Genomic DNA, 27,286 nt, shown 5'->3' on the forward strand with positions numbered 1-27,286 from the left:
GGGACAGCCAGGGCTCAGTGGGGGGTGGGGGGGAGGCAGCAGTAGAAGTAGAAATTTCTACCTCCCCACCAGGCTGCAGGGACGCCTTTCCTTTGTCAAACAAGAAATAGGGAATGAGGAGAGGAGCCTCTGAGTGTGTGTGCACATTTGGAAGATGGAAGTGTGCACGTGTGTGCGCCCGTGGGTTTGGATACAGACACGTGTGCACGTGTGAGCATGTGTGTGTGGGTGCACTTGCATCTGAGAGTGTGTCTGTCCACGAGGGGCTCGGCAGAGATGCAGGGGCCACTTCCGGCGTGGACATGCTGAGTGGGAGGTGCCCGCTTGGTAACCAGACTGAGATCTGGAGCCTGGAGAGGGGTCGGACCAGAGGAAATGACTGTGCTCTGGGGGGAACTAGCAGCCCCGGGAGCAGGGAGAAGTGAGAAGCCCCTACCTGAATGGGGGGACGGGCAAGTGCGGGTCAGCAGTTGCAGTGGGGGGGTGCCGAGGCATTGCAGGGGCAGGAGAGACGGGGCAGAGGGGAGGCGGGAAGGCAGGCCTGGGTAGCATGGATATCAGACTGTGGGCAGGGGAGGGCTGGAGGCTGGAGGGGCGGAAGATGGCACCAGCAGCTGGACGGGGGGGTGCCATGGAGGGCTCCAGGGGGCTCTGGACACAGGGTAGCATGAGGGAGCCCAGCCAGAGCAGGTCAGAGCCCAAGGAGCAGGTGGGGCCAGGAGAAGGTGGGGTTTCAGGGTCTACAGCCCTCGGGCCCCAACAGTGAGAACCAGATGGCTCCTTCCTCCCCATGTGTGAAGCCCCATAGCCTGGGTGGGGTCCCATGCCGAGTGGGGAGGTATCCGCAGGGCCCCAGACCAAGCCTGCCCCGTCTCCTGCCGTCCTGGTAGCTGGCGGCCCCAGGCCCGGGCGCCGTGGGGCTAATGCACCAGCCTCGGCCGAGGTCCGAGCTGGAAGCCGGGAGGGCGGGGGTCCCCGGTGCTCGCAGCCTAAAAGCCGCGCCTGGCACTGAGGGGCCTTCTGGGGCTGCTTCCGCAGGAAGTTCTCCCTGGACGACCTGCTGACCAACGTCATGCTCTACTGGACGACGGGCACCATCACCTCCTCCCAGCGCTTCTACAAGGAGAACCTGGGCCAGGGCTTCATGGCCAACAAGCATGACCGGTGAGTCTGGCTGAGCCCGCACGGGCCGCCCGCCGACGGGCCTCTAGGAGCAGCCGGACCACCCACCCTTGACCCCCAGGGAGGTCCTTTGATGGCAGAACCATAGGTGCCCAGGGTGCCTGGGATGAGAGCACGGTGTCACTTTGCTCATCGAGGGAATGCCGGGCCAGCCCCATGTGGCATCGGCGGTCCTGGACTTCCGGACCCTCAGGGGGCAGCGGTGGGGAAAGGGGAACGCAGCTGGGGGGGCTAGTGGCTGTCCTGTCCGGCTCAGCCGATGGGGAGCCCGCGTGTTCTGCCCGGCCAGCCCTTCTGGAGAAGGCGGCTCTAGTGGGTTGGACTTGAGGGGGTGGTGAGAGCCCTGGTCTCTCCTTCCTTTCTGGCTCCCTATGGGAGGGTGATCAGAGCCCCCTGCTGCGGGGGGACAGAGGGGACCAGGATGCCACCTCACCCCTCAGTGGGATCGCTGTGTCTTCCAGGATCAAGGTCCACGTGCCCACAGGCTTTGCTGCCTTCCCTTGTGAGTTAATGCACGTGCCAGAAAAGTGGGTGAAGTTCAAGTACCCAAAACTCCTCTCCTACTCCTACATGGCCCGCGGGGGCCACTTTGCCGCCTTTGAGGAGCCCGAGCTGCTGGCCCAGGACATTGGCAAGTTCGTGGGGCTGCTGGAGCAGGGCTGATGGCCGCAGGGCGGGCTGTCACCCCGCAGCTCCCTCGCCGAAGGCTGCCCCCGCCCCCCGGGCAGCTCCCGAGGAGCAGCGAGCCTCCCCCCTCCCCGTCTTCTCCTGGTGACAGTGTACACCCCCACGCCTGCTCCCGCCCCTGCCGGGCCCCTGCTCACTGCCTGCACGAGAGCAGGGGTAATAAATGATTTTATTCTAAGAGTGGCTGGAACCAGGTGACATGGGGCCCCCCCAGTACACCTGGCCGGTCGGCGGTCTAGGCTAAGAGGGGACCCTGCTGGCTCCAGGACACTCCACCCCCTCCCCGTGTCCTGGGCAGCGGGGTGGCGGGGGCTGGGCCACACACGGCCCCTGCGGGGTGGGCCCCCACGCACACCGCCCCCTTGCCCCTGGAGGCCGTGGGAGGCTGCAGTTCCCGCCCCCGCAGGGAGGAAAAGGACGGGGCCACCTGCCCTTCCAGCCAAGATCGCAGCCCACCCAACCCGGACTGGCCCACAGCCTTCCTGCTCCCGCAGCGGACTCCCGGGACCAGAGGGGGAGGGCTGGATTCAGAGAGGGGAGCCGGCATGAACCCCCAGCCTCATCTGGACCCCATCCAGCCTGGATGGCCGCAGGCTCTTTGGTTATGCACTGGTTGAGTGTGCGCCTCGAGCTGGGGGCTCCAGGGGGCTCCTGCATTCTCCCCTCTCCCCCGTACCTGGCACCATCACCACAGCAAACAGAGCTGTGGGTGCACAACTCCAACACATGATGCTGCTAAAACCCCAGGGACGGCTGGACATTTGTGCAGGAGGGGGACCTGGAAATGCCGGGCCCCCGGCAAGCGAGCGGGAGCACAGAGCTGCTCGGCCGAAAAGGCCAGTGCTCACCACCCGATGGTCGTCCTGGCCCGTCCTCCTCGGCCAAGGGCAGGCGCACCTTTCCAGTTCCATCTCTTGAGAGCAGCTGTGCTTAAAACAGGTGGGGCCTGAGTCAGGCCACTTTTCCGCCTGGCTCTCCTCTCCTGGCTCCGGGCCTGGCCCGGCCGCCCTCAGGCCTCCTGGTAGGCGGGCGGCCCACTGTCACTGGCCCCAGGGCCCCGGGCCGGGTACGGCCCTGGGACGGTCCCGCTGATGCTGTGGATGGCGCCGTAGGTCTGCCGCCGCTGTGGGGACAGGGCAGTTCTCTCCGAGGACAAGCCCTGCAGAATCCGGGGCACGTAGGGCTGCCAGAAAACGGGGGGCCTGAGTGCTCGGAGTGGGAGTGGGGGCCTGGGCAGGAGACTCCGGACCCAGTGCTCCCACACTCCGCCTCTGCTCCTCCCCAGAGCCGGGCTGAGAAGGGGATTCGGGCCATCCACCTGCCCTGCCTCCTCCCTGGTCTGCAGGGGCAGGTGCCCTGGGGGAATGAGTCCAAGAACCTTCTCTCCGCCGGGGCTGGTCCCAGGACAGACAGCCCTACGGACAGCCTGACCCAGGGGAGGCGGGGGCTGCAGAGAAGGCTGCCAGGCCCTGGCTCTGTGGGGGACGCTGGGGCCTCACGCGGCGGGCAGGCGCTGGGGCAACCCTGTTTCCTGCTCACTTCCTCGGCCACAGGCGCCCGCCAGGCCACTCCCGGAGAGGCCCAGCGGCAGGCATTAAACCCGCAGAGAAGGAACCCGGGCCGGAAACGGAAACCAGGGGGCGGGGCGGCACCTTGGCCAAACATGGCCTCACGTGGCCTCACCTGCACAGGGATTAGCCATTCCTTCTGGAACGTGGCTTTGCCCGTGCAGGTGAAGCGTCCCGCGGGACTAGGGATTCCTTCTGGAACCGTGGCTGCCACGTGATCAAGGCGCTTCCGTCCCCCGGGGAGCCACTCCGGCTCGGGAAGAAGCAGAACTTACCGTGAAGGGTGCCGGCCGGGGGGCGTCTGCCTCACTTCCTCTGTCGCTCCCCGAGTCCTCCATCTGCAGGTGACAGCAGAGACTCGCCATGATCAACAAAACCGGGCTCCCTGAACTAGCACCCTCCAAACACACAGACTGTTAACAGCCGGGATCCCAGGACCGGCGCGCGCCAAGCTCCCAGCAGCCGAGGACGGGGAGCCGGGGGGGGGGGGCGGCGGGGAGAAGGCCACCAGCTCGCGGGGCTGTGACAAGTGGGGCACGTGCCCACCCCCTGCTCCTCCCACATCCCCTCACCTTGTAGTTCAGCGGGCTGAGGTGCCTGAAGCATCCAAAGCAGGTGTAGGCCACGCAGACCAGGATGGTGAGCAGCACGACCAGGAGGGTGAACAGGGTGAGGGGGGCCTTCAGACCTGGGGACAGAGGGACACCAGCCATGCTGGAGGGGGAGAGGGGCAGCTGGTGCAGGAACCATGTGTGACCTCTCCCACGGCCGGGAGCACCCAGGGGGGCACCCGCTGAATGGCTGGCATTATCCCCGGTCAGATTTCAGGAACTGGGACCCCAAGTCAGTGTTCAGCTGCCCGCTTCCTTGCTGGGCCGGCTCCCGGCAGGCTCCACTGCCCTGGCTACATGGGATGGAGGCCCCCCTCACCTGACCGGGGCTCGGTCACAGCCCTCCTGCCTTTGTCGTTTGCCGGAGAGTATCCCCCTCTCCTCCTGCGTGCTCCCACCTCCACCCTGTGCTGAGAACTCGGTCCCACCTGTGCCCCAAAGGGCAGCCTGGACCAGCCTGCCCCTCTCCGGTTCAGGCCCTCCGCGCGGATAAAGGGACCACCTTCTCTGTACAGCTTCTCTGCTGACTTGGGGTCCCCAGGGTCCCCCGGGCTCCGGCCAGCTCAGGAGCGGGGTGGTCAATGCTGCCCCCAACCAGCCCTCGCCCGGGCACCGTGTTCTGATTGGGCACCAAGGTGAGGGACCTGACAGGCTGCTATGAATGGGGACTGGGAGGCCCCGGGCTGCCTCCTGCGTCCACCCCACAGCCTGCCCTGGTCAGAAGGGCCCCTCACCCAGGCGCAGGAAGGAGAAGAAACAGAGCCAGAAGAGGCACAGGATGGGAGCAGCCAAGGCCTGGTTCACGGCCGCCAAGTGGATCCTCTTCTCCAGCTTGGCCGGGAGGTAGGCGAAGTAGAGGTTGTGCCGGTCCACCATGTGCTTGAGCAGGATGTAGATGAGGCCTGCAGAGATGGGCTGTGAGCTGCAGACCTGGCTGGGCCACGGGGCTCCTCCACCTGCTGCCTCCTGGGGCTGGTGATCTGTCCGATCGCATGAAGCCCAAGTAGGGCTAGATGCAGAACCTGGCTGCTCGCGTCCTCGTTCTTTCTCTCTCTGCTCCCCCCTCCCAGCCTCTCCCTGACACCAAGGAGTAGAGGTGTCTAGGACCATTTTGCAGAAAGAAGCTATTTTACACCCAGATGCCTGGCCTCAGCTTCGTCCTGGGCCCTCCCCCGCGAGCGCCCCCCCCATCCTTCAAGGCTCCCCCACTCTCCTTCCCTTCCCCAGCCATGCTGACCCATTGCACCCAGCAGTCAACAGCTGCCCGAGGGTCCTGCCTCAGGGGCGGCACAGAAGGTGGGTGCTGCCTCTTTGATCGTATCATGCTTTTTACAAAATTGTTTCGTTTTTGAAGAGTAATACTATACATTTTTTAAATAGTTCAAGAGCATACAGGGAAAACTAAAACCTCCTCCTGCCCTGAAACCTCAGCTAGCAAGGCCAACGGTCTCTTGAGTGTTCTGTTTCCTTCCAGAATCTTCCATCTGTCTGCAGTTCTGATTTTTATTTTATTTATTTATATATGTATATTTTTTTGGTGGCAAAATCGAGGAACCTGATGTTTATTTTAGTGGCAAGGTCTTGGTCTCTAAAGTCAAACGGTCCCCGGTTCAAATGCCGGGTCTACTCCTCACCCCGTCCCACTGGTGCTTCATCCGCGAAACCAGACCTGCCTCGCAGGCGTGCACCACGCGGCACGGTGAGGACCGGGACACGGGCTCGAGCTAGGGCTGCTGGTCAGCGGTACAGCCGCTCAGGCCCCCACCCCCGGGCCACTCACCGAAGGGTGCGATGATGGGGCAGGTGATGCTGTAGGCCATGATGACGGTGAAGACACACAGCATCCATGCGTACATGGCCCCGAACTCATACTGGAACGCCTGGTTCTGGGCGGGGAGGCCAGGAGTTCACTCGGGGCCACCAGGGGACAGCGCGGAGGACGACTTCAGAAACGGGAGGTGCGCAGCTCCCCCTCCCCGGCCTCTCGGGGTCCCTGTGCCCTCCGCAAGACCCCAGCCTCGCTGGGCTCCCACCCAGGCCACCAGGATTCGCGGGCCCTTCGTGTCTCCCTCGATCTGATCACGTCAACCCAGCAGGCTGGGAGGTGGGGGGGCAGAGGGCGGAGAGGGTGCTCAGGACAGACAGGAGAGTGACCCCCCCAGGCTCCGGGGTCAGACCCCCGGGGAGCCACCCGGCGCGGAGGCTGGGGTCCTGGGAGGCAGTCTATATGCCGTCCCTGCCCGCCGCGCCCCTATACCTGCTTGATGTTCCTGCGGTCAGCCGCTGTCTTGGCCATGAACATGCGGAAGGTGTAGAGCACCAGGCCCGGCAGCCGGACCAGCTCCATCCCGTTGCCGATGAAGGCCGAGGCAATGACGTAGTTCACAAAGAAGGCGCCCTGGTCGGGCAGGAAGACGCACCTGGGGGGCCGCGGGGGGTGAGCTGAGGTCCAGGAGCCTCTCTGCCACCAGGGAAGGCACCTCCACAGGGCTCACTACTCCTCTCCTCCCCGGGTGGCTCCGTTCTCAGGAATAAGTCTCAAAGAATGAACAAGACGGCCACCAATGGAGTTTCGGCCTCAGAGATGAACCATGTTTCTGCACATGAGGCGCAAAGTAGGTCAGCCCCCTCGGTGCCTGCCGAAGGATCTGCCCGGCCTCACCCCGCCAGGCGCCTGGGAGGGGTGCTGGGGTCGCAGGAGGAGAGGACTTCCCGGGGCAAAGACTACCCACCCCCCCATGCAGCCCCAGCCAAGCACCCAAGGATGTGTCCCTGGAACAGCGGCTCCCAAATGCAGTGTGGACAATCCTTACTCCAGCCTGATGTAGGCTTCTGAGGAAGTTTTGTCAAAGAGCCACCGGAAGAAAAAATCCAGACTGGGGAAAAAACAAAAAGAATGCCGTGAGCACTTCTGTCCCTTGCTCCCTGTGCTCACTATGCATTTTCACGTTTTTCTGCTCTAAGCAGCAGGTGGAACCTCCAGGTCCACGTCTCTTGTCTAAGGTGCCCCTTTGCTCCAGCATCACCGATCAGGGCCGGCTTCCATAGCAACTCCCCCCTTAAAGCACACAGATTCCCCTTTCCCGAGGGCGACGGTCCATGCTCCGTTTCGTGTTCAAGCTTCATTTAAGGAAGAAAGACCATATTTCCAAAAGAATCAGTGAGCCAGCCCAAGGGCACCCCAAGTGGGTGGGCCCAGCGTGGATGTCGCCAGGGATTGGCATGCACCCCCAGACCACTTCCCCTCTCCCGGGGACAGACAGAGCTCTCCAGAGGTGACCGGATGTGAATTCAGGGCAGGAGGTCGTGGTGGGTACCTGGTGAGGCCGAGGGAGGGCAGGATCAGCACCATGAAGATCAAGAATATGTAGACTTTTGACATCATGATCCGGTTTTCTCCTGACCTGCAGGAAGCCAGAGGTGGGTCCCCCCAGTCCCCTAAGTGCTCCTGGCGACCCGGGAGGCCCCTGCTGGGTGCCCGCTGCCCTGGGGGCGGGGGCGGAGGGCGCATGCCCTGCTCACTCACTTGGTCCAGTGAGACTCCAGCAGCGTGGAGTAGTACACAATGGTGGGCAGCAGGGCCGAGAAGGACCACAGCAGGAGGGTCGGGAAGAACTGGCTGATGATGGGGTCCTGGAAAACAAGGGCCACGGAGGAGACAGGTGGAGGGGCGATGGTCTCCTGGTCATGCTACCCCCAACCCCACCCCGGAGCCAATGCTGGGCCTGGTATGGGGTAGGTATTCCATCACGTTGGCTGAGTGGGCCGTAACCGCCCTGGACTTCAGTATAGCTCTTTGGAGCGAAGAAAGGAACTTCACACACAGCTGATGTCCGCCTGTCCGACTGACCAGACCCATCGCCCCCTGGCTTCCCTCTACACAGCGAACAGTGACGGCCAAGGGGAGCGGGCATGCTGAAGCGGGGCCTCCCCAGACGACCGCCCGCACAGCTCCCGCCGGCCCAGTGGGGGCCAGTCCTGTGTGTGCCCCCTGCACTCACGGCTGCTGTCACACGAGCCAACCAGCTTACTACTTTCCCTGATAAAATGAGCACAACCATAGAGAGAAAACTTCATGAAAACAAGGTGGCGTACTTCAGAAAGACTCGATAAAGGCCAATTCCTAAAAAATGCTACAGAACCAGGGGCGCCTAATTGGCAAAGGCGTGAATATTTACAGGCTGTAAATGCTCCGACCACACATTAGCTCACGAGGTCACCATCACCACAGCCCCGTGAAGATGCTAAGGTAGGTGCTTTCACTCCAGCCGTCGGATGAAAATCCGAGGCTCAGAATTCATCAGCCAGGGGACGGCGGAGCGAGGATCAGGGCCTCAGAACCTCCTGCCCTGCGTGCTTTCCCAGCATGATTAACTGAACGCCAAGCGGAATTGGAAAAAAGAAAAAAGACTTAGGGTGATGTTTCAGCAGAGCTAGTCATGGGAAACCAATACCTTTTTAAGCAGAAACCAACTTAGGGAGTGTTAGCTATTCTCGATATATCTAAGATTTTAAAAAATAATCTATTATCTAGATTCTATGGTTTTGTAACAAGATTATCGGATGCCAGAACGTGAAAGAAATAGTTGCACCCTGCTGCCCCAATCTGTGAAGCACTTGTCACTCCTTCCTACCCCCCCAGCCCCCCCAGCCCTCCCCAGGTCCGGTGTCAGCCACCTGTCTGGCCTGGGGGACACGTTGGGGAGCTAAGCTGTGTCCACAGGCCACTGGCGAGTCTTGAGCAGGATGCGGGGGTTAGGGCAGCCCCAGCAGAGGCCCCAGCAGGAGCGTCCTCTGTGCACGCGTACCGCTGGCCGCACCCCTGCTCAGAGACGCTGCTCCCGGCTCAGTGCCCTCCCCTGGCTCCCGTTCGCCCAGCACGCCTTCTTGCAGGAGGGGCCTTGCAGCATGGTCACTCACGTTCAGCTCGTGGATGGGTTTGGTGACATTGAACTTGTCTATGGTGGACAGGATGATGGAGGGCGTGGTCAGGAAAAACAGCCCCACGAAGAGAGTGAAGTTGATGCCCAGCCACTGGAACCACCAGCGGAAGCCCTGGATGGAGAGGTTCTTCCTGCAGAGGGGAGGACACAGGCCCTGGAGACTTATCTCCCAGGCTCTGGCTGCCCACCACGCCAACAGCAACCGGAGTAGGTGGGTCAGCAGGTCAAGCTTAGACACGGCAAGGCACCAGACAGAGGGCTCCAGCAGGGGGCTCGTTTCGATCTCAGGAGTACAGGCAAGTGCTCTGTACTGACCTTCAGCTTCAGCCATGTCAAATTTGGGGTCCCTTTGAGCTCAGAGGGAAAACAGGCTATCCACCACGAACATGGCTCCCCGGCAACAGCAGGGGGGCCAGAACCCACCAAAGAGATGCCATGAGCACCCAGGCAGCAAGGCTCTGACCCGGTACGTCTCGGCCATGTCGGCAGCCTTGGTGACTAGTGACACATCCTCCCCAGCAGGGCCAGGGGCTGGGTGCAGGGAGGGGGAGGCAGGGGACAGAGGGGCCGGGGCCCCACTGCAGCCTGTCCCGGCCTCCCACCCCACCAAGAACAGACAAACCACCCTGAGTTTGGTAAGCCCTGTGACGTGAGAAGCAGGACCTTCGGAGGCCAAGCTAGAGCCAGTGGACAAGAGCCCCCAAAGCTCACTCTCGGGGTGGGGGACTGTGGCCAACCGTGCTGAGGCCTCTGCTGGGGCTGCCCTCACCCCTGCATCCTGCTCAAGGCTAGCTAATGGGCCCGTGGACACAGCGTAGCTCACCAGCGTGTCCCCCAGGCCAGACAGGTGGCTGCATGGAGGGGGGGTGTACAAGAGCCGGGCCCACGGGGAGCCTGCCTGGCTGCTGAGCCTTGCAGCGGGGGTCCCAACCAAGGTAACATACACACTACATTTCAAAGATACTAAGTATGAGAAAGAGAAACATCTCAACTAAAAAATAACTGATCCCGTGTGGAAATGATACTATTTTCCATATTTTAGATTCACTGGAGTGAAGCCCGGGGCATGGACACCCCCCCACACACACATATCACGCCCCCCAGCCCTGGCCCAGAGAGAAGCAGGGGCCACGTGCGGACCTCCCTGACCGCCAGTCCCCGCCCGGGCTTCCAGGTGACGGGGCAGCTCCTGCAGGCCCCAGGGCCTCTGTCCCACCCCGGCCCGGCCTGGGGGCTCACCAGCAGATGTCCTCGGGGTAAGTGGCAAAGGCCACTGTCCATTTGGAGGTGCGGAGCTCCCTGCTGCTGGAGGACGGCTGGGGCTCACCTTTCCACCGCAGGCTCTGACACTTGCAGGCATTGAAGTCTTTCAGGATGCTGACGGGAAAAGCAGAAGTGGCCAGGGCCCGGCCACCCGGGGGCCACGTACAGACATGGGAGATGGGACCCAGCGAGAGTGGGGCCCCTGGGGCAGGGGACCTTGGCTTTATTAGTTTATTACAGGTAATGCTTAGAAAAGCCTTGCCTGGCACCCTCCAGGGAGGATTCCGTCGAATCCCTAGAACAACCCGGCAAGCCAGGGAGGACTCCTGCTTTACGGATAGAGAAACTGAGGCCCTCCCACTTAGGCGTGCGCCCCATCCGTCTGACTCTGCCTCCCACGCTGTTGCACGGCCTCAACCCGCCGCTCCTCCCCGGGCCCCCACCCCCCCGCTCACCCCGGCTGGCGCTGTGGGCTCATCCTGTGGCCAGGCCAGGGTCTCACCGGCCCTTCCCAGACTCCTTCCCACTCTGACACCCACCCCAGGACGGCCACCTCACCCCTCTCCATCTCCGTGCCCACCCACCCCCGCTCCTGCCTTGGAACACCCCTTTCCACGGGTGCCCTCCCGGCTCTCCCCTTGTGGCAGGGTCCATTCCTGGACCTGTGCTGCCGCAGAGAAGGCAGGGGGAGGGGCATCTGTGTGGCCACCTGCTGTCCCCAGTGCTCTCCCAACCCCAGGCATGGGACTGCTCTGGGAGCCAGCGCCCCTGCCTGCACCCTGCAACCCTCCCCAGGCCTCGGCTCTGCAGAAGGGAGTGCCCCGAGTGCCCAGGGGGGTGTGCATTTGTACGGGTTGGGAAGCCGGGGCACAGAAGATCTGAGGTCCAGAGTGGACATCTGAAGGAGGGCAAAATGCTGGACAGAGGCAACGGGATCCCTGGGGCAGCTGGTGAGAGCCTAGCAGGAGGGTGAGTCTGCAACAACCCGAGAGGGATCCAAAGAATCACCCCCGGCCATCTGTCACAAGCACAGGCTGGGATGAGAGGGAAGGAGATGGAAATGCTACCGGCAAATCCCTGGGATGGATTCCGCAGGACCACCTGCATCCGACAGGGACAGCAAGTCACCTGGAGGGGGACGGGGAGTCGGCCAGGGAAGGGTCCCACTCACTAGGTGGCCATGGACTTCTCCTGGAAGGTGACAAAAGCCATCCCCAGCGGCCGCTCCTGGACCCAGCACTGCTCCTCGGCGATCCTCTCGGTCAGCCGGTCCTTCAAGCGCGTGTAGTAAGCGATGGCGTCCTCCTGCCGGCGGACACACCCCCCGTGACCACGCGGCCCTGTGGGGGTCGGGAACCCCGTGGCGCGCTCCTGCCGGGGCCGGGCCCTCACCCACTCACACCCCGGCACTTCACAGAAGCAGAACTGGCCGCAGGGCTTGGGGTTGATGAGGGTCCACTGGCCTGTCTTCGCCCGCAGGTTCGTGTAATAGCTCAGACTCTTCTCTGCCTTCTTCCTGCGGGGGCGGGGGGGAGGGGAGCGTCAGCCTCGCCCTGACCCTGTGGCGCACATCCCCCGCCACCGTCCAACCACTGGCCGCCACCAGACCCAGGAGTTCAGAGCCGCCCTGCTGCCTTCCCCAGCGGGGGCTCCGGCCACGCCAGCGGGAGGGAGGCAGGGGCCTCAGCGGGGGAGGGGCCCATGCCGCCCGTACCTCTCCTTGCACAGGTGTAGCAGCCTGGCCACGTTGTAGCACAGCTGGACGTCCAACAGCTCACACGTGGGGTACGCGTCCCTGTGCCCGAAAGATGCCCGTTGGAAAAGAGGACCCCCAGGCAGGGAGACCCCCAAGTCTCCAAGGCTTTTTGTGTGCCAGTAGAGAGCTCTTTTCTCTTTATTTTTTATCAAAGGGGGAAATTTTGAAATGTAATACAAAAAGGCCTTTTTTAATAGCATGAAAGTCAGTGCCTGCAAGTGACAGGTTTAGACCCTCGCGGCTTTAAATTAGCAGGCGCTTCTGGCAAAGGCTGAACACCATTGCTGATGTCCTCCACCCACCCAAAGGAAGAGATTTATCATTGGCTCTAGGTCACTTTGACCTTGGACCATCACCGAAACCCTATCCAGTGTGTGACCCTTTTGAAGGTCACAGACATTTCAGGTTTAATGAAAGCAAAGACCCTCAGCCCAGAAAATGTCTGCACACGCGTTAACCGTCATAGTAAGATCGCATCTACTTGTTCGTATGCTGTGCGTACCCTTGCTATTGGCAGGTACCGTTAGACGATTAACTGAATCCTCATCAGAATGTGGGAGGCTTCATCCCCATTTTCCAGATGAGGAAAATAAGGGTCAGAGAGGTTATAGGACTTGTGCCCCAGGCCACACAGCTGGTGGCTGTCGGAGCCGCGATCTGAATCCAGGCAGCCTGGCACCGCCGCACGATGCTCCCTCCCCAGACACACAAAGTCCTCACCCACACATGCCATACACCCTCTGGGTCCATCTTCGTGAGACAGACAAAGCCCACAGGCATGTCAGCCATTGATTTAAACAGCAGGATAAGCCAGGATCCCAGGAAGAGCACCAGGGAAGGGAACTCCAGCGTGAGCATCCCGGCCACAGGGCAGACGCCCACGTCGGTCCCCAGGGATTGCCGCAGCCGCATGCACCAAAAGGGCCTCCTAAGCTAGGAGATCTCTGATCCAGTGTCTGTATGGTAGGAGGGGTCTTTTCTTTTCTCTTTAAGATTATACATCAAACGAAACAATGGTTTTCAGTGTTGCCCAGCAGGCCCCTTGGGAGGTATTTCAAGGAACAGAGAAAAAGCACGCCAGTATCTGTTTACATAAAAGAGTATTTCTAAAATACTTGGAGCTTCTGAAAAGGTTAGTCAATACATTTAAACACTCATTTTACAACTCTTTAGCGTTCTTCACAAATGGTGCTCAGTTACACCATCCTCCACCCCTAGTCCGCTCTACAGACTAGTGACTGCTGAGCTGGTGGGGAGTGAAGACGGATAGAAGCCTGGCTCCCTTGCCTGCAGCCCAGGGGGTCCAGGGGCCTCTGCACCTGCTCTGTCCCCCCACCCCTGTCCTGATGCTCCATTCCCAGCCCTGCACATGCTTCCTCTCCCCACCGCCCCCCTGCAGGAGCCCTGGGAACAGGTGCTCAGCGGGGGCTGCCGGGAAGGAGGTCCTGCCCTGGAGAGCTTGGACTCACTGAATGGTGAGCTCTGTGAGGACAAGGCTCTGGACACACGTGCCCCCTCCCCAGATGCCCGAGGGGCGGAGAGGCCAGCTGCAGGCCCTCCCCTTCGGAGACCAGCTCTGTCTCAGGCTTCGGTCTCTGCACAGCTGATGCTGAGAAACCCACAGCAGATCATCTTCCCTGTGCTCTCAAGGGCCTGGCCTCCTCTCCAGCACCTGCGGTCACCCGGGGCGGCCGTGGTGGCCGGCAGAGGGTAGGCCGCCCCAGCCGGAACCCTTCCATGGCACCAGCAGCCACGCGATGACCGTGTGGCAGGGCCAGGCCCTTCTCCAGGTCTCCGAGTGCCCGAGCAGAACACGGAGTGCTCCCCTAAGGCACCTGTCCCACCCACAGGGGCCGCAGCCCCACTCACCGGAAGTGGCTCTCCACACTCTCCTTCTTGGTGTCTCTGGGGAGGCCCGTGATGAACAGGGTCCGCCTCACCTGCGGAGAAACGTGCCAGGGAGAGGAGTCACCGGGCAAGCCCGTCCGCAGGCGGGCTCCGCTCTTCCGCCCTGTTCGAGCCTCCCCGAAGGAAACAGCAGGAGCTCGGAAGGCTCGGCTGCTCTGGGCCACCTGGCGGAGCCCTGATGGATGCCGTGCCCACAGCATCGCCTTCCAGACTGTACACACAACACACGTCCCAAGCAATTCTGCGAGCCTCCCTTGCATGACGAGAATGGGAGAAGGAACCCAGAGAGGGTGAGGGACTCAAATGGGGTTACACAGCAGATGAGAGGAGGACCCAGGCCCAGAACCAACTCACAGAAACTCCTCCTCCCCATCAAGCTGTGGGTTACAAAGAGAGAGGGCTGCTCCCAATCCGAACTTCGAGAAGGTACTTAGGATAGGCAACTATAAGCCCGGACCCCACAAATTTAAGGGCTAGTTGGCAACACAGAAGGGGATAAATCCATGTTCTAAAATAATCCTAATTTTTTTTAAAAGAGAATGTCATTTTTGAGTGCAGACATGCCAGCCACATTCCACAGAGGCCCTCTGTTGAAGCTCACTGCTCCCAAGTCCCGGGCCATCTGCCCGCCCGCTGGGGATGCCACTGGGCTCTGACCCCCCTGGGCCCCCAGCCGCACTCACCAGGCTCTCCTCCTTGTACCGGATGGACTGCGTGTGATGCCGCATGAAGCCCACGGTGAGGATGAGGTAGAGGACAGCGAAAACGGTATGCAGCCAGAGAAGGTCATTGCTGGGGGGGGCCGGGACACCACCTGCCATCAGGGCTGGGCTCCCAAGCCAGGGTGGGGGTGCAGGGGCTGGGCCCGGGGTTCCCTCACGGTGCTGAGCTGAGGGCCAATGGCTCCATCCCAGCAGATGCCTCCAACAGCGGCCTCGTGGCCAGTGCCCCTCTAGAGCGGGGGGCCACGGGGCCATGTCCATGCCCACCACCCAGCCACACGCGCTGGCTGCAGAGGGGCTCTCGCACATCGGCCCACTGGCTAAGGACTCTCTGCCCTCCCCTTGGTCCCCGCCCTGTCAGCACCCTCAAAGCCCCCACCCCATACTCACTCGTTCTGCAGGTTTGCTATCGTCGTCCTCCCAAAGCTGTAAGGGTCTTTGTCTGCAGAGAAGCAAGACACATAGTTCCAGGGTCAGGCTAGGGGAGGGGAAGGGAGCACGGCAGCCTCGGTGTGTGGCTCGGGACCTGTCAGAGGACCTGACCATCTGTCCAGTATTTTCAGAGCTCCACCAGCCAAGGCCTCTGCTGTACCTGACAACTTCTCCCCAACCCACCATGTGGGGAAGTCAACTTTGAATTCCTCTTGCTCTGAGATTCTTGTGACATTCCATGAGAAATCTAAAATCATCCTAAGCTGGGCCCAACACCAAGTTGGGAATCACTGGAATCCACTTCTTATAAGTGGATTTTTGGGATGCCCGGCTGGCTCTGTCGACAGGGCACGCGACTCTTTTTTTTTTTTTTTTTAAGATTTTATTTATTTATTTGACAGAGAGAGAAAGAAAGAGCACAAGTAGGCAGAGCTGCAGGCAGAGAGAAGGAGAAGCAGGCTCCCCGCGGAGCAGGGAGCCCGATGCGGGGCTCAATCCCAGGACCCTGGGATCATGACCTGAGCCGAAGGCAGACGCTCAACGACTGAGCCACCCAGGCGCCCCAGGACGTGTGACTCTTGATCTTGGGGTCGTGAGTTTGAGCCCCACGGTGGGTGGAGAGACTACTTTAAAAAAAAATTTTTTTTAAGAAAAAAGTGGATTCGTGATGGCATTTTGGAAGCTGGCTTCCTGCAGTTGCTTGGAAACATTGTTCCACACTCCGATTTTGACTTTGAGCATCACGAACATCTTCCAGATCACTAATTATGTCCTCCTGATTGGGTGGGGGCAGGAAAGTGGAAAGCACTCTCCAAAAGCCTGATTTGACAAATCTTGGGGTTTTATTCCTCATACTCGGACAGAATCAGAAATTGACGGGGGGGGGGCAGCTCTTGGCTGGGGGCGGGGGTCTTCTCTAGACCTTTGGGCAGAAGGGAAAGTTCCGAGAGTCACCTCGAGGACTCCTCATGTCTGAATCCAAGCATGAGTCCTGGGGTTCTGCCCTATCACAAAGAGCCCCGCGGCTCTGCTCAGGCCTGAGTCATGCAGGACAAGGGGTCATTACCCAGGAGGTCACCCGAGAGGTTGACAGGCAGGATGATGCACAGGGACAAGCAGCTGACCACCACCAGCAGGAAGATGATGTGTCTCTGGAAGGACAGGTAGTGGATGGCGTCCTCCCCACACCACTCCAGGATCTGGTCATCGCTGGCCAAGACACGCACATGGAATCTCAGTGAGCGGCAGTGGCCTCACTCAGTCCTCAGGACCATCTGGGAGGCGGGTTCCCATCCCACCCCCACCGCTCTACATATGAGGACGCAGCCCGCGTCCCCGGTCACACAGCTTGTGCGGGCACAGTAAGGATGGGGCCTCCTGAGCCTGCCCCGTTAGCCCGCCGCACCGCACCCCCAGGAAGCTGCCGTCTCAGCAGCCATCTGTGCAGGGGCGAGGCGTGGAAGCTCAGCCGCACCGCAGCCCTCCCCGCCGCTGTGAATAAGCAAAGTCACGGCAGGGTGGCTGCCAGGCTCGCAGCCCCCACTCTTTCCCGGTGCCCCCCTCAGGCAGGGGGAGCCAGTTCCCGAAGCATGGAGCATTCGGGACTCAGGCCCTCTGCTGCCCCACCTCCTCCCTGCGTCCTGCGGTGGCGGGGGGCCCACAGGCGCTCCACCCTTTCCTGGGTGCCATATTTGGAAGCTCCAGCTGGCTTGGGGACCTGGAAAATTCCAGAGGCCGACAGCCAGACCTCTGTGCCATGGACACAGGATGGGGACCCCTCTCCCAGTCCCCTGACAGGGAGCTGCCCCAGGATCCAGCTTCCGGAAGGAGTAGTGATGAAGACTCAAACCCATGAATGAGCAATTCTCATTCACGGTGTTTCTGGGGACATGCCTCTGCCTTCCAATCTGGCTAGGAAAGGCACTTCTAAGGACCCTGCGGGGCCTCTCTGAATGTCGGTGGGAATGCTGGCTGTCAGCAGCTGCTAGGTTTAACTGTAGCCTCGGAAACATCAAGCTGCTGTCCTTTCTGTGATAGGGACAGACGGGGAGAAAACCCGCGGAGCGGAGATGGGCCAGCATCATGGTGACAGACAGGATACACGGCAGCACCGTGACAGCCCCTCCATGAGAAGTGCGTGTCCATGCGGGGGGCGCAGGGGGTGCTGGAGGTGACACAGAACCATGAAAACGGGGCCGAGGGAGAGGAGCCCACTGCAGAGCAGATCTGCCCACCGCCTTTACAGGTTACCATGGAAATGATGAGTCAGTGTCCCCTGCTGCCCCGCCCAGCCCAGGGGTAGGGGCGTGGCCTGAGCCCCACCCAGCCGCACCCCCTGCCCCAGTAGCCAACTGAAGAACATGCCCTGGGCGTCCCTCAGGGGGAGGGTTCTAGGTGTCCTCAAATTTGTTCTCACTGATTCTTTTCCTTCTGTGATGGACTTATTGCACGGAGTATGTTATGACCTCCAGCGTCAGGAGAAATGCCTCCTGGTGACACGATTTTGCGGTGGTGGAGAAGGGTGGGGTTGGCAAATGCACCTCTCCCCCTTGTACAGTTGGGGAACCTGAGGCCCAGAGAGAGGGACATCCCCAGCGTCCCGTAACTGCTGGATATCATCAATTCTGAGAGGTGCTTCGCATATCTCGGCACCTTGAAAGGGTGCTGCCTACGACCGCAGCGGATCCTGCTTGATAGGGTTTCTCTCTGCAGGCCCCACATCTTAAAAACAAGGCCACTTTTAACCCAATGAGGTGAATGTACTGAAGCATCATTCTTTCTCCTCTCTGCACTAAACCAGACACGGAAGCCTGCCGGGAAGAGCCTCCGTCGGGCGTGCTGGTGTTAAATACCAAGGGGCCATCGTTTCTACCTAGAGCACAAAAACTCAGTTCCGTGAGCTTGTGCAGGAGCTTCTGGGCCCCCTGTTCTTAGCCCCCACATTCTGTTCTGGGCCTGAGCTAAGAAGCAGCTAAGAGACCCCCATCTCGGGGTTGGGCATTTTGACCTTTCCTTCTCACAGGCCAAACACGCTAACCACCCCCCCCAGACAAAGACCGACAGCCAGACACCCCCCCGCTCCCGCTCCGACCCACACGCAGACACGGGTGCACGCGCACACCAGCCACCTGGGCCGTACTCACTGTAGGCGGAAGATGGCGGTCAGCCAGGGGCAGCATCCCTGGAAAGGCAGAGACCAGGGGTCAGCCGTGGACGTGTGTGTCTTTAGGAGGCAGATGTGATCCACTGTCCGTGCCCTAAATAACCACCTACCCTCCCGTGATGCAAAAGCAACGCTTTTGTCCCAAATTCAGGAAGCTACCACGTGTCCCCAAAGTGACAGGGTCTCCACGCTCCCAGTCCTTTGTGACAGGCACCCTATGCCTGGAACTCTTGCAAAAACCTCTCAAGCTTTGACAATTTGCAGAATCATACAGGCTCCAGGGGCAAATGCTGAACTTGAAGAGAGAGCGGGAGGGTGCTCAGGAGAGCCTCAGAGAAGCTTCCGCGGGCTTCTGTTAGGTTGTCCCGAACGACGGGCTGAGACGTGGGATGGATGCAGGGAGACAAGCCTCGTGGATGGGACAGTCCCCCCCCGGAGTGGGGTTACGGAGGGAAGAGGGGGTCTGTAGGTTTTACTGTCCATCGCGTCTCTTACGCACAATCCCCCCAGAACTGGGCTGCCGCCCGGCTGGAAAACACACACATCTAGTCATCATCCGTTCGGGGTGACAGGACTGGATAAGGCATGGTTCCTGCCCACAGGTGGCTCAAGCCAGCAGCAAGTCAACAATGAGCTGTCACACTTGTCCCTGAGTGTGATCACAGAGACGAGCGCTGGGACGGCAGGGGATTCGGGGAGCCCTCTGCCTGAGAGGTGACCCCGTCCTGGGCCCCCCAAGTCAGGTGGTTTGGTCGGTGCCAAGAAGAGCTGTCACCAGCACTGGCCACTCAGGACGCAGGGTCCCGAGTCAGCCGCTGAACAGGTGCGCGGCGGCCTGCCCCTGCCCCCACCACAGCCACGGCCGCACCGCTCCCTTTGGTACCAACCAGCTCGCTTTCAAAATCTTGTTGCCCGAAAGAGGAAGATGACGACAATCTCTGGAATCTGGACTCACTAGAAACACAAAAGGGAAGAATGACAGAAAAGTCTACACCTGACATCCCAGACCAAAGCTACAAGCCTGCCTCAAGGTCTGGCACAAGATACAACTTGGCCCACGAAATGTGCGGATGCCCACACCTGGGCATGTGAGACGTGAAACTCTGCCTCACAGGGGTGAGTGACGAGGGCTCGGGCATGAGCACCGCCCCTGTGCCCCGCGCCCTGGGGCCTCAGGGCCGCAATGCCCATGGGTCCACCTAATGGAACTTCAGAGCGTCGACGTATGCGATCTGCTTCCCAATGTGTTAAATAAAACTTGGAACAAATGCTGCATTTTGTCCAATCTACGACACCACCACTTGTAAGGGACGTAACTATTTTATGGCTTTGCTTTCGCAAATGCTGGCACTGAGGCTGCAAGGAAGGAAGGTGCTCGAACACGCCGCGCCCCTGCCGCACAGACCACGTTTCAACACGGCCCATGGAGCAAGAGCGGCGGGGGTCGCCCGAGGAGGCCCTGGGGGGCAGGGTGGCCCGGCACACTTGCGTTTCCCCTGTGGCTTCCTATTCTGCACCTGACGCAAGATCCTGGCGTGTGGCAACAGCTGGGGTTGGAGATGCCAGGGCGCAGGCCTAGACTCCGACCCCCCCTTCAGGTGTCATGAGCCGTCAGGGCCTGAGGTGGGGGGTCTGGCCAAGGGGGGCCCTGCTCGGCAGACTCCCCGACGCTGGCTGAGCGAGGGCCACCAGCCCACACCGACCCCGAGCGAGGACAGGGGCAGCTCCCCTCACCCGCCTTGCCTCGCCCCCAGCCCCAAACTAGCTCATTTCCAAGAAGAGACACTTGAAGACGTTCAAGGTGAGAAAGCCATCGGCATCCTTCTCAGCTGCTGACGAAAGCCCTACGTGTGCAAGCAGCTAGATTTCCTCCACGGCCTGAAGCCAACGGCACTTCTGGCACCGGCCTGGCAACGGACACGGTCTCATGTCAGCGTCTCGTGTGGGCCGCCCGCCCGTCCCGGCGACACCCACGCACACACACTCGAGGTGACGTGTCCTTGTTACCTGTCTGCTTCTGACACCAGGGCAATGCGGCCATAATCCCAGAATCTCCTTCTTATGATGGAAAACACCAAAATTAAACACTAAAAGGAGAAAAGAAACCAAATCAGGTGACCTGTACTGAGCGCAGGACAGCTCACCCCGTTCCCCAGCGCCCGTCCCCGGTGCCCGAGGCACGACGGCATCCACAGTGCGCTGGGCTTCCCCCGTGCCCCCTCGTCCTGCGCACCGGCCCTGTTCTCCACTCTTCTTCCCCAGCCCCGACAGGCCTTCCGCTGCTCCTGAGCAGGGAGACAAGCTCTGGGCCCACAGCTGCCCTGGGGACCAGCCTCCCTCCTCACTTCACACCGACATGCAGGTTTAATTACAAGGAGGCAGAGCTGCCCCAGGCTGAGCCGCAGCGGTGACACCTTTGCCTGGTGTCTGGTTCTCCCAGAGGGGCCATGCCCACCGAGGACCTGGTGCTCCGGCGGGCTCGGCCTCCACTAGCTGGGGCCCTCGGCCCATTTCCCTAACCCCCTTTAGCTCTAAAATCTGTACATTCTAGCTCTCTCCTCCCTCCCCACACCTCGGCCTTGGCCGGTCCTCAGACCCGCTGGGCCTCTCCCCGCTCCCTGAACAGGCTCCCTCCCTCAAGATTCAGGGAGGGCGCCTGGGTGGCTCAGATGGTTAAGCGTCTGCCTTCGGCTCAGGTCATGATCCCAGGGTCCTGGGATCGAGTCCCACATCGGGCTCCCGGCTCAGCGGGGAGCCTGCTTCTCCCTCTGACCCTCTCCCCTCTCATGCTGTTTCTCTCTCGCTCACTCTCTAAAAAATAAATAAATAAAATCTTTAAAAAAAAAAAAAAGATTCAGGGAGGCAGAGGGAGGGAGCCATTTTCCTTGAGCACAACCCTGCCGGCCCCAGTCAGGAGCTGAGCTTTTAAAAGTGGGTTTTGTCCCCCTGAAGGGAATCCAGAAGGCCAGAACCCCAGGGGGGCCCTGCTCCTGCTCTCCGAGAGGTTAGCTCAGGCGGGTGGGGAAGCTGCTGATACACCTCCACAGGCAGGTGAGTCCTGTCTTAGGGTAAACGTGAAGGCTGCTGGGCAGGTGCCTGCCCTCCTGCCCTGCCGTGCTGCTGTGTGGACCTTTCCCGTGCGCTCACGTTTTCCAGGCCCCTCTGGCTCCCAGGGGCACCCCGAGTGTCCCATGATAAAAATCCACCACTGCCAGCGACTCTCTCCTCAGCCGGGCCCCCCTCAGGGGCGTCCGCCTCCGTCTCCAGACGTCTCTCCTTGGCTCACCGCCCCCACCCCCGTCCCACCCCATTTACTCTGATGGGCTCTGTCACACGTTGGGAGAAGGCATCAGGAGGCACCGGCCGGCCCACGGGCAGGCAAAGGAAGGTGAGCCTGACCCCAGCACCTGCCACCCGGCCAAAGGTGGGTCGGCACAGGGGAGAAAAATGGTACACTTTAGGCTGGGGCTTGTTTGGGAAGCAGGAGGTCTACACTAACGAGAGGCCGCTGTGTGCCCCAGCTCTGAGGAAGGGGGGCCTTTTCCAAGGTCTGTCCTTTTCTCTGCGGCTGATCCCCTAAAAGGCCCAGGACCCAGTGGGGACGGGAGGTGAGGTTTCTAGGCCGGGAGATGCGGCCACTCTAATTGGAACCCACACCTTCCATTCACAGCTCTTGTCCCTACGGACAGCCCCCCCCCCCGCGGCCTCCCCACGCGACAGGCTGCTAACTCCGGGGGTGCTCAGCTTCAGAGGTACAACCACGTGGGCTCTGTCCCTGCAGAGCCCGACGGGATCTTCTCCGGAAATCCCGCAGCTAAGATTCCTGACCTCCGCCGTCCGGAGTGGCACACGCAGGCTGTGGCCACAACAGGTGGGCAGCAGAGCTGGTGTCCACACTCAGGTGGGCCTGGCTCCTCACCTGACCTTCCCAAAAGGCCTGGGGACGGGGTAAGGGTGGGGAGGGGGACATGGTTCAGGAGGGGTCTCACCAGGAAGCAGCTGACGTCTATGAGCAGGACGGTGGGGACACCACCGAAGGTGACCCCCTGCAGCACGGTGCTGTTTTTGGCCGAGTTGTAGCAGTAGGAGTCGTTGGGCTGGTCCCCGATGCCCAGCCGCTCACGCATGGACACCGCCTTGGACTGCCACAGCTCCAGGGGGCGGGCGCCGGTCATCGCGCCTGTCCTCCCTGGAGAGCAAACCCGGGCCAACAGTCAGGGCGTGGATGCCCCTGCGGTCTCCCAGCCTGCACAGCAGCAAGGAGCCTGGCAGGGCCCATGAGAATAGCTCCACTGTGGGGAAAGCCCCAGGGGTCAGCCGGGCGGGGGGAGGGCTCATCCGGGACAGAGTTGGCAGCCTCCCAGGAGTGGGCGAATGGCCAGGGGTCGCCATGGCCTCAGGGGCTGCTGCTGAGGGAGCATCCTGTGGGGGCCCCGGAGCTCCAGTGGGCAGGCAGGGGACAGACCTGACGGGAGGGAGATAAAGGCGGGGAGTAAACGCAGGAATCAACACATTAGAAGGGACATCCAAGAAGGCGGCAACGGGGGCGCCTTGGTGGCTCAGTTGGTTAAGCGACTGCCTTCAGCTCAGGTCATGGTCCCGGAGTCCTGGGATCGAGTCCCACATCGGGCTCCAGGCTCAGTGGGGAGCCTGCTTCTCCCTCTGACCCTCTCTCCCTCTCCATGCTGTTTCTCTCTCTCTCTCTCAAATAAATAAATAAATAAAATCTTTAAAAAAAAAAAAAAAAAGGCGGCAACGGTCGGTGCCCTGGCCCCACTGCTCCTGGGCTGTCCAGCTGGGCCTCCAACGCAGGCCCTTCCGCTTGGAACTGAGGCTCGGGGGCTCAGCGCCAAATCGGCCTCAGACCCAGCCTCTTCCGGCCCTGTCACGCTCCCCGTCTGGCTCCCCACATTAGCTCCGTGAAGGCCCACAAGGGGCAGCCAGAGAAGGTGGGGTGGGGTGGGGGCCGGGGGAGATAGAGGAAGATGGGAGGAGGGAGGGGGCTCCTCAGGGACCCCTGGAGCACACCCCAGCTCTGTCCTGCCACCCCCACCCTCCTGGGTACCCTTGGTCTAACTGGAAGGCCCAGCATTTCCAAAGCAAATATTCCTCCCGGCTGGTTGTTGACCTTTCCTTTCTGAGGCTCCTGGCACCCCTGTGAAGCTAATGGAAATCTCCGGTGTTTGTCTCCTTGACACCAGGCCTCAGAGTTAGCGCCCAAGTTCTGGTCCCTGCCTCACGCTGTCTGTGGCTGAAGAGCCAGCAGAAATACTCAGCAACCCTCCCTCAAGCTCCCACCTCTCCACATCTGGGGATTCTGCTAGGTCTGATATTTTTTTCCCTTTCTTTTTTTTTTTAAGATTTTCTTTATTTATTTGAGAGAAGGAGCACATGAGTGGGCGGGGGGCACAGGCAGAGGGAGGCAGAGAAACCCTCAAGCAGACTCCCCACTGAGCGAGGAGCCTGACACAGGGCTCCATCTCACGACCCTGAGGTCACGACCTGAGCCAAAATCATGAGTCAGACTACTTAGCCGACAGAGCCACCCAGGCGCCCCTGGCTCTGTATTTCTAAGCTGCTATAGGAACAAAACTCTTGGGACAAGAAGAAAAGGTACAGACAACCCAACCAGGTGTTTGGATTACCTGGGAATGCTGCTGGGGTGTGTATGGGGTGCTGAGGGCCACTTCTGACCCCTGGGGCTGGCAGGGGACAGTCTCACACTCATGACAGCAAGTGCAGGAAGGGGGTGGGGGTGGCAGGTCCGGGGGCCTGGGAGGGGCCCCAGAAGGCCGAGTCACTTTCTCACCCCCGCAAGAGACTTGGCAATGGCTGGAAGATACGAGGCCTTGCAGTTGGTGGCTCTGAACAGAGTCACAAAGACTACCTCTGGGACACAGATCCTGTTGCTTTCCCTGCTCTAAATGTCACCCAGCAGCCCCACCCCGACCGCAGGGCCTGGCCTGACGCTGCACGGCCAGTGCCTGCCCCTCCCTCCCGCCCAACACTCATCAGCAGGAAGGGCTTGGGCGCGTCCCTCAGAGAGGTCCTCACTTGGAGCCGGCTCCCCCTCCCGCTCTGGCACAGACAGAGGCGGCCTCAGCCACCTCCCAAGATGCCTCGGGCCTGCTACTCATTTCCTGCAGGGCCTTCCTGACCCCAGGACCAGGGAGCACCAGCCTTCACAGGCTTCCCTAAAGAACAGAGATGGCCCGAGTCACCGAGGGCTGCCTTTTCCAGTTTGACACAGGGCCCTGAGCTCACACCTGCCCCGTCTCTGAGCTCAGGCACCCACATGGAGCCTCTGGCTCTTCCCCGGGGGCTCCCCCAGCCTGCTCTACCCCCCAGCTCCCAGAACTGGTGCTGGGCTCTCCTCTGTGCTGCTTGCTCCTCTCTCCTCCCCGCAACGTCAGCAGCCTCTCCCCTCTTCTCTGGCTCCAGGCACTGCGGGGACTGGGGAGTGTCCACCCCACGGGAGCAGGGGTGGCTGTGGGCTCCGGGTCAGCCTCTGAGTCCAGGACCTCATCGGGGCCCCAAGGGCAGCTGCTGTCCAAGGACTAGAGTCAGGAGAAGGAACACAGCACAACAAACAAGGAAGGCCTGAAAGGTGACGTGGGAAGAAAAAACAAATCCTCCTCATAAAATGCTCACAGAGGGAGCAGTGTCCCTGGGAAGGGGCGGCCAGCCAGGACTTCTAGAAGGGCAGCAGCCCCGTGGGAGGAAGGTGAGTCCTCTTCCTCCGTCAGCTCCGGGCACACCTCTAAGTTACCTTGCTCCTGCCAAACAGGCTCCCCAGGGTGGTTTTACAAAGTTGGGTAAGAGCTGGTGAGGTCAGCCAGCAAATACTACCAGCCCGGGAGGGAGCCTCGGGGTGCCCTGGACTATGGCCGGTCGGGCCAGCCCCTCCAGGGGAGGCGCCCAGCTGAAGGCAGAGCCAGCCACCCCCGCAGACCTTTCAGCTCAGTCGTGAACTGTCCCTGGGCTATACACACGTCACATCCCAATTCTGCTGAAATATCACGGTGCCTCCAGGACCAGCCCCCCTGCACCTTCCCGAACAGACAAGCTGTGAGCCGGGCAGCTGGGGGCCCAAGCACCTCAGGGCAGCCCTGCCGGGCTGGGGAGGAGGCAGGGAGCTGGCTCAGTGGGGGGAAGCAGCAAGTAGGCCCCGTGGCCACAGGAGCCTAACTGGCCCCGACTTGGCCCACGGGCAATCTTCCCCTATGTGTAGACCCGCTTAGTCCAAGCCTTACCCGTGCCTTGCAGAGAGCTCTCTAATAACCTGGGGGGAGGAGAGGCCAAGCCACCGCTGAGGACCTGCAGCCGGAACAGCAGGTGACTTGGGCCCCCAACTCCAAGCTCAGCCCTTGGGCACCCCAGAGTCTGGTAGTGGCCATCAGGAGGGAGGGCTGAATGCAACAGCCGGTCTCAAGCTTGCCCACTGCCCGCCTGACTTGGCAGCAAGTCTGGGCCCCTGACCGGCAGCACACCTAACCATCGACACCTTCCTTCCAGAAAAGCCAACAGAATGTTGCAAGAGGTGCGTGAGCCCTGTCGGGTCTTGCAAGAAGACCCCATGCAAATTCAGGGTATTTTTTATCAGCACAGACCTTCCGATTCTGTTCCAACAGCGAGAGCACAAGCAGCTCCAGCCCTTCTGCCATGGGAGCTAACTCGGATCTGCCGGATGCAGGAGAAGCTTGCGAGTGAATACAAAGTTCTTAAAGCACCACCAGACAGGACCCGGGACCCTGGACAACGGTTTCCCTCCATAGACATGGGCCCTGGGGCCTTGGGGAGGCAGGGCACCCAGCAGTTACCTGAGCAGGCTCTGCACTTAGGGTACCATGTTGCTTAGACAAGTGGCTTAAATGCTCAGTGCCTTGACTTCCTTCTCCGTAAAATGGGGGCGATGATGTTATTCCGCTTACTTACACGGCTGTCCATGCCATGAAGCACTTAGCCCAGGGCCTAGTCCCAGCGAGCACTCGAAAGCTCTTGGTTTTTAAGTCACTCCTCCAGCTACTGGGAAACAATGTCAGGACTCCCTCTGATGTTTTTTCTCTGTTACAGCCCAGTTCAAGAGAGATCTTTGCCCCGACACTAAACAAGGAAGAGGTCGTGTGAAGAGGAGGGGTCCTCTGCTTCTGTTCCCATTCTCCGGAGGCAGAAGCACACTTGGGACTCTGACATGTGTCAGAGGAGGGGAGGAAGGAAAAGGGAGAAATACTGGTTGTTCCTGCAGTGAGGGATGACGGGGAGATCTTCCCCCATCCCCCACGAGTGTCTTCAACCCTGTAGGCGCCAGGGCCTCCGAAAGGCCCCAGCGCGCCTCCACAGTCCCCCTTGTGCCCGGGGCGGGCCTGGGGAGCACAGCCCACCGGCCTAACCAGGAAGCCGGGACACTGTAGGCGCAGCCGCGCAGGTTCGGCGGGGAAGGAAGCTGGCGGTCACTCGGTCTCCCGCACTGTGGAGTCCTGCCCTTGAGGACACCACCGGCGGCTGAAAGGTGGAGGCCACCCCAGCGTCTCAGGTGGCCAGTCTTATCAGGTCCCCGGACCTGGGCGGTTTGGGTTTCCTGGCAGAACTCTCCTCACCCTCCCCGAACGCCCGGCCTCCCTCCGCGGGGCGCCGGCAGGGCCGCGGGCAGGGGTCCCTGAGGGACAGATAGCCCCGGGGGCTTCTACTCCTTCCCAGCGGCAGAGGACTCGGGCGCCCGGCCCCTTCCCAGGCCTGCGAGGCACAGAGTCCGAGAAGGAAGAGCCCCCACCCCGGCTGCGCTCCTCTCTCCCCATCCCGGCTGGGAGGTCGAGCTCCCGGGGACAAGTCCCCGGGGGGAGGCGAGGGGAGAGGGAGCCTCGCAGGGGGAGTCCGGAAAGGCTGTGGGCCCGGGACCCGACCCTCCGCCCCCTCCGCCTCGCCCCTTCCCCTCTACCTGCGGCGCGGGCGCGGCGGGCTCCACCTGGCCGGGCGGCGCGGCGTCCCCAGGCCCTTAAAAGTTGCAAAGGGAAACTCCGGCGCCTCCCGCACATGCGCAGAGCCCCGCGCGCG

General features: G+C 61.1%; 2 protein-coding genes across 4 annotated transcripts in view; one reads left to right on the forward strand and one right to left on the reverse strand.

Moving 5' to 3' along the window:
- The window catches only part of EPHX1 (epoxide hydrolase 1), a 20,178-nt gene extending 18,131 nt beyond the window's left edge, over positions 1 to 2,047 (forward strand). Inside the window, exons 5-6 of the mRNA XM_081823176.1 lie at positions 1,014 to 1,164; positions 1,644 to 2,047. Of these exons, the coding sequence (XP_081679302.1) occupies positions 1,014 to 1,164; positions 1,644 to 1,845 (353 nt within the window). The 3' untranslated portion in view covers positions 1,846 to 2,047. The remainder of the gene's footprint in view (positions 1 to 1,013; positions 1,165 to 1,643) is intronic.
- On the reverse strand, positions 2,021 to 27,286 carry TMEM63A (transmembrane protein 63A). 3 transcript variants are annotated; one of them, XM_081824413.1, is made up of 24 exons: positions 27,171 to 27,258; positions 26,171 to 26,338; positions 22,225 to 22,424; positions 20,243 to 20,322; positions 19,123 to 19,189; positions 18,216 to 18,253; positions 16,139 to 16,281; positions 15,031 to 15,082; positions 14,602 to 14,710; positions 13,880 to 13,950; positions 11,969 to 12,049; positions 11,647 to 11,770; positions 11,426 to 11,559; positions 10,231 to 10,368; positions 8,969 to 9,122; positions 7,575 to 7,681; positions 7,366 to 7,452; positions 6,862 to 6,924; positions 6,306 to 6,468; positions 5,829 to 5,934; positions 4,783 to 4,950; positions 4,010 to 4,125; positions 3,713 to 3,775; positions 2,021 to 3,052 (listed from the first exon to the last, which is right to left on the reverse strand). In XM_081824413.1, the coding sequence occupies exons 3-24, from the start codon at positions 22,408 to 22,410 to the stop codon at positions 2,879 to 2,881; spliced, it is 2,424 nt and encodes an 807-aa protein (XP_081680539.1). In that variant the 5' UTR covers positions 22,411 to 22,424; positions 26,171 to 26,338; positions 27,171 to 27,258; the 3' UTR covers positions 2,021 to 2,878. The 3 variants fall into 3 exon arrangements, with proteins under 3 accessions (XP_081680539.1, XP_006742330.2, XP_030893742.1); XM_006742267.3 differs by lacking the exon at positions 26,171 to 26,338 and having other exon boundaries at positions 27,171 to 27,286; XM_031037882.2 differs by lacking the exon at positions 27,171 to 27,258 and having other exon boundaries at positions 26,171 to 26,339.

The sequence above is a fragment of the Leptonychotes weddellii genome, chromosome 6 (assembly GCF_054177405.1).
Source record: "Leptonychotes weddellii isolate Sample4059 chromosome 6, ASM5417740v2, whole genome shotgun sequence".
Lineage (NCBI taxonomy): Eukaryota > Metazoa > Chordata > Mammalia > Carnivora > Phocidae > Leptonychotes > Leptonychotes weddellii.

Excerpts from the sequence above, each read along its gene's own strand:
- TMEM63A (XM_006742267.3), bottom strand. The coding sequence starts at position 27,267 with ATGTGCGGGAGGCGCCGGAGTTTCCCTTTGCAACTTTTAAGGGCCTGG. Across the intron at positions 14,711-15,030 it reads ATAGCAAACCTGCAGAACGA|CAATGACCTTCTCTGGCTGC; the intron begins GTGAGTATGGGG and ends GGCCCCCCCCAG. Across the intron at positions 4,126-4,782 it reads CTTCTCCTTCCTGCGCCTGG|GTCTGAAGGCCCCCCTCACC; the intron begins GTGAGGGGCCCT and ends CTCTGTCCCCAG.